The following is a 9639-nucleotide window of genomic DNA, read 5'->3' on the forward strand; positions in this document are numbered from 1 at the left end:
TCAGGGGGGTCCTAAACCCCTTTTTGGGGTCCCCAAAACCCCCACTCCCCTTTTAGAGTCCCCCCCCCAATTTTTTATTTATTTACCCCAATTTGTGTGATTTTTTTTCCTCTCATTTTTTAAAATTCACCCCCCCATTTTTTAGGATTCCCTCCCCATTTTTGTGATTCAACCCCCCCTTTTTTTTTTTTTTAGTATTTCCCCCCAGTTCTTTTATTTCCCCCATTTTTTTGTGATTTTTTCCTCCCATTTTTTTGCAATTTTCCCCCCAATTTTTTCCCATTTTTTTATTCCCCCTATTTTTTTTATTTTCCCCCTATTTTTTATTTTCACCCCATTTTTTCCCCATTTTTTTCTTTCCCCCATTTTCCCCCCATTTTTTTAATTCCCCCCATTTTTTATTTCCCCCCATTTTTTTATTCCCCCATTTTTTTTATTTCCCCCCTATTTTTTGCAATTTCCCCCCATTTTTTTTATTTCCCCCATTTTTGTGATTTTTTTTTCTTCCATTTTTTTGCAATTTTCCCCCCAATTTTTTTTAAATTTTCCCCCATTTATCCCCCCATTATTTTGTAATTTTCCCCCCCCTTTTTCCCAATTTCCCCCCATTATTTTGTAATTTTTCCCCCGCATTTTTTTAATTTCCCCCATTATTTTGTAATTTTTCCCCCCATTTTTCCCAATTCCCCCCACTTTTCCCCCCATTTTTTCCCCAATTTCCCCCCATTTTTCCCCCCATTATTTTGTAATTTTTCCTCCCAAGTTTTGCAATTTCCCCCCATTATTTTGTAATTTTTCCCCCCATTTTTTCCCAATTCTCCCCATTTTTCCCCCCATTATTTTGTAATTTTCCCCCCATTTTTTCCCCCAATTTCCCCCCATTATTTTGTAATTTTTCCCCCGCATTTTTTTAATTTCCCCCATTATTTTATAATTTTTCCCCCCATTTTTTTCCCAATTTCCCCCATTTTTCCCCCCCATTTTTTCCCCCCATTTTTTTTCCCAATTTCCCCCATTTTTCCCCCCATTTTTTCCCATTTCCCCCCATTTTCCCCAATCCCCCATATATTTTTAACCCCTCCCTGCCCGTCGCGGGCACTGACCGGCTCCGGGTGCCGGAAGCTCAGGGTGGCGGCGGGGCCGTCCCGGGGCGCTCCCGGTGCCGCGCGGGTGACGAAGGCGGCGCCCACCGGGGACAGCAGCCGGTGCGCGGGGAAGGCGCGGCCGCGGCGGGGGGCGCGGGGCAGGGACCCCCAGTCCGGCCAGAGCGGGGGGGGACCCCCGGAGAGCGCCGCGGGGAGACCCCCGAGGGTCAGCAGGGCCACCAGGGACACACCTGGGGGGGGACACACAAATAAAATCACCCAAATTACCCCAAAAATGAGCCCAAAAATCCCCCCCCAGGGTCACCAGAGACACACCTGGGGAGGGGATGGAAAATTACCCAAATAATCCCAAAATGAGCCCAAAATCCCCCCCAGGGTCAGCAGCGCCATCAGCGACACACCTGGGAAGGAGGGGACGGAAAATGACCCAAATGAGCCCAAAATGACCCAAAAATCCCCAGAAATTACCCCAAAATCGCTCCCGAAATGGCCCCAAAATCCCCCCTGAGATGGCCCCAAAATCCCCTCTGAGATGGCCCCAAAATCCCCCCTGAGATGGTCCCAAAATGAGCCCAAAATGAGCCCAAAATCACCCCCGAAATGGCCCCAAAATCCCCCCCGAGATGGCCCCAAAATGAGCCCAAAATGACCCAAAAATCCCCCCCAGGGTCAGCAGCGCCACCAGCGACACACCTGGGGGACACGGAAATAAAATGACCCAAATTAGCCAAAAATGAGCCCAAAATGAGCCCAAAATCGCTCCCGAAATGGCCCCAAAATCCCCCGAGATTGCTCCAAAATCCCCTCTGAGATGGCCCCAAAATGAGCCCAAAATCCCCAGAAATGACCCCAAAATTCTCCCCCCCAGGGTCAGCAGCGCCACCAGCGACACACCTGGGGGGGGGACACACAAAATGACCCAAATCAGCCCAAAATGACCCAAAAATCCCCCCCAGGGTCAGCAGCACCACCAGCGACACACCTGGGGAGGGGGATGGAAAATTACCCAAAGTACCCCAAAATGAGCCCAAAATGAGCCCAAAATCGCTCCCGAAATGGCCCCAAAATCCCCCCTGAGATTGCTCCAAAATCCCCTCTGAGATGCTCCCAAAATGAGCCCAAAATCCCCAGAAATGACCCCAAAATTCTCCCCCCCAGGGTCAGCAGGGCCACCAGCGACACACCTGGGGAGGAGGGGACGGAAAATCACCCAAATGAGCCCAAAATGACCCAAAAATCCCCAGAAATTACCCCAAAATCCCCCCTGAGATGGCCCCAAAATGACCCAAAAATCCCCCCCAGGGTCAGCAGGGCCACCAGCGACACACCTGGGAGGGGGAGGGACACAAAATTACCCAAATGAGCCCAAAATCCCCAAGAATTGCCCCAAAATTCCCCCCAGGGTCAGCAGCGCCACCAGCGACACACCTGGGAGGGGACGGAAATAAAATCACCCAAATGAGCCCAAAATCCCCGAGAATTGCCCTAAAATCGCCCCCGAAATGGCTCCAAAATCCCCCCTGAGATGGCCCCAAAATGAGCCCAAAATCCCCCCCAGGGTCAGCAGGGACACACCTGGGAGGGGATGGAAAATGACCCAAATGAGCCCAAAATGAGCCCAAAATCGCTCCTGAAATGGCCCCAAAATCCCCCCTGAGATGGTCCCAAAATGAGCCCAAAATCCCCAGAAATGACCCCAAAATTCTCCCCCCCAGGGTCAGCAGAGCCACCAGAGACACACCTGGGAGGGGATGGAAAATTACCCAAATGAGCCCAAAATGAGCCCAAAATCGCTCCCGAAATGGCCCCAAAATCCCCCCTGAGATGGTCCCAAAATGAGCCCAAAATGAGCCCAAAATCACCCCCGAAATGGCTCCAAAATCCCCCCTGAAATGGCCCCAAAATGAGCCCAAAATGACCCCAAAAATTCCCCCCAGGGTCAGCAGAGCCACCAGCGACACACCTGGGGGGGGACACACAAAATGACCCAAATCAGCCCAAAATGACCCAAAAATCCCCCCCAGGGTCAGCAGGGCCACCAGCGACACACCTGGGAGGGGATGGAAAATTACCCAAATTACCCCAAAATGAGCCCAAAATGAGCCCAACATCGCTCCCGAAATGGCCCCAAAATCCCCTCTGAGATGGCCCCAAAATGAGCCCAAAATCCCCAGAAATGACCCCAAAATTCTCCCCCCCCAGGGTCAGCAGCACCACCAGCGACACACCTGGGAGGGAGGGACACAAAATGACCCAAATGAGCCCAAAATGAGCCCAAAATCGCTCCAGAAATGGCTCCAAAATCCCCCCTGAGATGGTCCCAAAATGGTCCCAAAATGAGCCCAAAATCCCCCCCCAGGGTCAGCAGTGACACACCTGGGGAGGGGATGGAAAATTACCCAAATTATCCCAAAATCCCCGAGAATTGCCCCAAAAATCCCCCCCGAAATGGCCCCAAAATCCCCCCTGAGATGGCCCCAAAATGAGCCCAAAATCTCCCAAAATGAGCCCAAAATCCCCCCCAGGGTCAGCAGCGCCACCAGCGACACACCTGGGAGGGAGGGACACAAAATTACCCAAATGAGCCCAAAATGAGCCCAAAATCGCTCCCGAAATGGCCCCAAAATCCCCCCTGAGATGGCCCCAAAATGAGCCCAAAATGAGCTCAAAATCCCCCCCAGGGTCAGCAGTGACACACCTGGGGGGAAACACACACAAAATTACCCAAATTACCCCAAAAATGAGCCCAAAAATCCCCCCCAGGGTCACCAGAGACACACCTGGGGAGGGGATGGAAAATGACCCAAATTAGCCCAAAATGAGCCCAAAATACCCCCCAGGGTCAACAGGGCCACCAAGGACACACCTGGGAGGGGACGGAAAATGACCCAAATGAGCCCAAAATGAGCCCAAAATCGCTCCCGAAATGGCCCCAAAATCCCCCCTGAAATGGCCCCAAAATGACCCAAAAATCCCCCCCCACAGGGTCAGCAGCGCCACCAGCGACACACCTGGGGGACACGGAAATAAAATCACCCAAATTAGCCCAAAATGACCCAAAATGAGCCCAAAATGAGCCCAAATCCCCCCCAGGGCCACCAGGGACACACCTGGGGGGGGGGATGGAAAATGACCCAAATGAGCCCAAAATCCCCGGGAATTGCCCCAAAATCCCCCCCGAAATGGCCCCAAAACGAGCCCAAAAGGCCCTGAAATGAGCCCAATGCCCCTCAGTGTCCCCAATGTCCCCCCAGTGTCCCCAATGTCCCTTCAGTGTCCCCTCAGTGTCCCCAATGTCCCCAGACCCCCCAGTGTCCCCTCAGTGTCCCCCCAGTGTCCCCCCAATGTCCTTCCCACTGTCCCCCCAGTGTCCCCAATGTCCCGCCTCAGTGTCCCCAGTGTCCCCCTCAGTGTCCCCCAGTGTCCCCCCAGTGTCCCCAGTGTCCCCAGACCCCCCCAGTGTCCCTCAGTGTCCCCAATGTCTCCCCCAATGTCACCCCAGTGTCCCCAGTGTCCCCCCAGTGTCCCCCCAGTGTCCCCCCAGTGTCCCCAGTGTCCCCTCCCCCCCGTACCGCTCTCCTCGTCCAGGGCCACCTCGGGGGGGACCTCGAGCGTCACCTCGGGGACAGCCAGGGTGACAGGGCCGGGGGGGGGACCGTGGGACACGGCCAGGGACAGAGCTGGGGACACAGGGACAGGGACAGTGTCACCTGTGTGCCACCCCTGTGTCACACCTGTGCCACCCCAGGGACCGTGGGACACGGCCAGGGACAGCGCTGGGGACAGGGACAGGGACAGTGTCACCTGTGTGCCACCACCCTGTCACCTCAGGGACCGTGGGACACGGCCAGGGACAGAGCTGGGGACACAGGGACAGGGACAGTGTCACCTCCCTGTGTCACACCTGTGTCACCTCAGGGACCGTGGGACACGGCCAGGGACAGCACTGGGGACACAGGGACAGTGTCACCTGTGTGCCACCCCTGTGTCACCTCAGGGACCGTGGGACACGGCCAGGGACAGAGCTGGGGACAGAGGGACAGTGTCACCTGCCTGTGTCACACCTGTGTCACCCCTGGGGACAGGGACACGGCCAGGGACAGAGCTGGGGACACAGAGGGACAGGGACAGTGTCACCTGCCTGTGTCACACTTGTGTCACCTCCCTGTGTCACCCCAGGGACCACGGGACACGGCCAGGGACAGCGCTGGGGACACAGGGACAGGGACAGTGTCACCTGTGTGCCACGCCTGTGCCACCCCTGGGGACAGGGACACGGCCAGGGACAGCACTGGGGACACAGGGACAGTGTCACCTGTGTGCCACCCCTGTGTCACCTCAGGGACCGTGGGACACAGCCAGGGACAGAGCTGGGGACAGAGGGACAGGGACAGTGTCACCTGTGTGCCACCCCTGTGTCACCCCTGGGGACAGGGACACGGCCAGGGACAGAGCTGGGGACACAGGGACAGTGTCACCTGTGTGCCACCCCTGTGTCACACCTGTGTCACCTCAGGGACCGTGGGACACGGCCAGGGACAGCGCTGGGGACAGAGACAGGGACAGTGTCACCTGTGTGCCACCCCTGGGGACAGGGACACGGCCAGGGACAGCGCTGGGGACAGGGACAGGGACAGTGTCACCTGTGTGCCACCCCTGTGTGCCACCCCTGGGGACAGGGACACGGCCAGGGACAGAGCTGGGGACAGAGGGACAGGGACAGTGTCACCTGTGTGCCACCCCTGTGTCACCTCAGGGACCGTGGGACACAGCCAGGGACAGAGCTGGGGACAGGGACAGGGACAGTGTCACCTGTGTGCCACCCCTGTGTCACCTCAGGGACCGTGGGACACGGCCAGGGACAGAGCTGGGGACAGGGACAAGGACAGTGTCACCTCCCTGTGTCACACCTGTGTCACCTCAGGGACTGTGGGACACAGCCAGGGACAGAGCTGGGGACACAGGGACAGTGTCACCTGTGTGCCACCCCTGTGTGTCACCCCTGGGGACAGGGACATGGCCAGGGACAGAGCTGGGGACAGAGGGACAGGGACAGTGTCACCTGTGTGCCACCTCTGGGGACAGGGACAGTGTCACCTGTGTGCCACCCCTGGGGACAGGGACAGTGTCACCTCCCTGTGTCACCTGTGTGCCACCCCTGGGGACAGGGACAGTGTCACCTGTGTGCCACCCCTGTGTCACCTCCCTGTGCCACCCCAGGGACCGCGGGACACGGCCAGGGACAGCACTGGGGACAGGGGGACAGGGACAGTGTCACCTCCCTGTGTCACCTGTGTGCCACCCCTGGGGACAGGGACAAGGACAGGGACAGTGTCACCTCCCTGTGCCACCTCTGGGGACAGGGACAGGATGGGGACGGTGCCACCGCCAGGGTTGGGGACAGGGACGGTGACAGGGCCACCCCTGGGGACACGGGGCCGGTGCCACCCCTGGGATGGGGACACCAGGAGGGGACAGGGGGTGGCAGGGAGGGGACAAAGAGTGGCAGAGGGGACACAGGGGGTGGCAGGGAGGTGACACAGGGGGTGGCAGGGAGGTGACAGAGTGGCAGGGAGGTGACAAAGGGTGGCAGGGAGGTGACAAAGGGGGTGGCAGGGAGGTGACAAAGGGTGGCAGGGAGGTGACACCGAGGGTGGCAGGGAGGTGACAAAGGGTGGCAGGGAGGTGACACAGGGTGGCAGGGAGGTGACAAAGGGTGGCAGGGAGGTGACAGAGTGGCAGGGAGGTGACACAGGGTGGCAGGGAGGTGACAGAATGGCAGGGAGGTGACAGAGTGGCAGGGAGGTGACAAAGGGGGTGGCAGGGAGGTGACAGAGTGGCAGGGAGGTGACAGAGAGGGTGGCAGAGGTGACAAAGGGTGGCAGAGGGGACAGGGGGTGGCAGAGGTGACACAGAGGGTGGCAGGGAGGTGACACAGGGTGGCAGGGAGGTGACAAAGGGTGGCAGGGAGGTGACAGAGTGGCAGGGAGGTGACAACAGCGCTGGGGCTGCAGGGAGGGGACAGGAAGTGAGAGAGGGGGGGAGGGGTGGCACCGGGGGTTGGGGACAGGAGGGGACAGGGGGACACACAGGTGACATCCACGTGACACAGGTAACACACAGTGACACACAGGTGACACTCAGGTGACAAAAGTGAGGTCTTGGGGTGACACAGGTGACAGAGGTGACACTGAGGTGCTAACTGTGTGGCTCACGGTGACACACAGGTGACACAGGTGACACTCAGGTGACACTCAGGTGACACAGGTGACACACAATGACACACAGTGACACAGGTGACACAGGTGACACACAGGTGACACAGGTGACACAGGTGACACACAATGACACACAGGTGACACACAGGTGACACACAGGTGACACACAGGTGACACACAGGTGTGACATACAGGTGACACACAGTGACACACAGGTGACACACAGGTGTGACATACAGGTGACATACAGGTGACACACAGGTGACACACAGGTGACACACAATGACACACAATGACACAGGTGACACACAGGTGACACTCAGGTGACACTCAGGTGACACACAGTGACACACAGGTGACACACAGGTGTGACATACAGGTGACATACAGGTGACACACAGGTGACACACAGGTGACACACAATGACACACAATGACACAGGTGACACACAGGTGACACTCAGGTGACACTCAGGTGACACACAGTGACACACAGGTGACACAGGTGACACACAGGTGACACAGGTGACACACAGGTGACACACAGGTGACACAGGTGACTCACCTGCTGTCCCCACGGTGACATTTGTGACCGTCCCCGGTGGCAGGGGGGGTTGGGGTGACACAGGTGACACACAGGTGACACACAGTGACACACAGGTGACACAGGTGACACACAGGTGACACAGGTGACACACAGGTAACACTCAGGTGACACAGGTGACTCACCTGCTGTCCCCACGGTGACATTTGTGACCGTCCCCGGTGGCAGGGGGGTTTGGGGGTGACACAGGTGACAGACAATGACACACAGGTGACACACAGGTGACACAGGTGACAGACAATGACACACAGGTGACACACAGGTGACACAGGTGACAGACAATGACACACAGGTGACAGACAGTGACACACAGGTGACACAGGTGACACACAGGTGACACAGGTGACACACAGTGACACACAATGACACACAGGTGACACACAGGTGACTCACCTGCGGTTCCCACGGTGACATTTGTGACCGTCCCCGGTGGCAGGGGGGTTTGGGGGTGACACAGGTGACACAGGTGACACACAGTGACACACAATGACACACAGGTGACACACAATGACACACAATGACACACAGGTGACACACAGGTGACACACAGGTGACACTCAGCCCTTACCTGCTGTCCCCACGGTGACGTTGGTGACCGTCCCCGGTGGCAGGGGGGTTTTGGGGTGACACAGGTGACACACAGGTGACACAGGTGACACTCAGGTGACACAGGTGTGACACTCAGCCCTTACCTGCGGTTCCCACGGTGACATTTGTGACCGTCCCCGGTGGCAGGGGGGGTTGGGGTGACACAGGTGACAGACAATGACACACAGTGACACACAGGTGACACAGGTGACACTCAGGTGACACAGGTGACACTCAGGTGACACACAGTGACACAGGTGACACAGGTGACACAGGTGTGACACTCAGCCCTTACCTGCGGTTCCCACGGTGACATTGGTGACCGTCCCCGGTGGCAGGGGGGGTTGGGGTGACACAGGTGACACACAGGTGACACACAGTGACACACAATGACACCCAGGTGACACAGGTGACACTCAGCCCTTACCTGCGGTTCCCACGGTGACATTGGTGACCGTCCCCGGTGGCAGGGGGGATTTGGGGTGACACAGGTGACACACAGGTGACACACAGGTGACACAGGTGACACACAGGTGACACTCAGGTGACACACAGGTGACACAGGTGACACTCAGGTGACACACAGTGACACACAGGTGACACACAGGTGACACAGGTGACACACAGGTGACACACAGTGACACACAGGTGACACACAGGTGACACAGGTGACACTCAGGTGACACACAGTGACACACAGGTGACACACAGTGACACACAGGTGATACAGGTGACACACAGGTGACACTCAGGTGACACTCAGGTGACTCACCTGCGGTTCCCACGGTGACATTTGTGACCGTCCCCGGTGGCAGGGGGGTTTGGGGTGACACAGGTGACACACAGTGACACACAGGTGACACAGGTGACACAGGTGTGACATTCAGCCCTTACCTGCCATTCCCACGGTGACATTTGTGACCGTCCCCGGTGGCAGGGGGGGTTGGGGGTGACACACAGGTGACACACAGGTGACACACAATGACACACAGGTGACACAGGTGACACACAGGTGACACAGGTGACACACAGGTGACACACAGGTGACACAGGTGACACACAGGTGACACAGGTGACACTCAGGTGACACACAGTGACACAGGTGACACTCAGGTGACACAGGT

At 57.2% G+C, this 9639-nt stretch overlaps 1 protein-coding gene across 1 annotated transcript; it reads right to left on the minus strand.

Annotated features, from left to right (window-relative positions):
• LOC311166062 (uncharacterized protein) lies at positions 1-9416 on the minus strand (the record flags this gene model as incomplete). The annotated part of the gene is made up of 5 exons (XM_084227542.1): positions 1-19; positions 1087-1336; positions 4679-4786; positions 8811-8930; positions 9410-9416. 5 exons carry the CDS (start codon positions 9414-9416, stop codon positions 1-3), a joined length of 504 nt encoding a protein of 167 aa, XP_084083668.1.
• Between the last annotated feature and the right edge of the window lie 223 nt (positions 9417-9639).

Source organism: Fringilla coelebs (genome assembly GCF_963513975.1).
Source record: "Fringilla coelebs genome assembly, contig: SCAFFOLD_414, whole genome shotgun sequence".
In the NCBI taxonomy this organism is placed as follows: domain Eukaryota; kingdom Metazoa; phylum Chordata; class Aves; order Passeriformes; family Fringillidae; genus Fringilla; species Fringilla coelebs.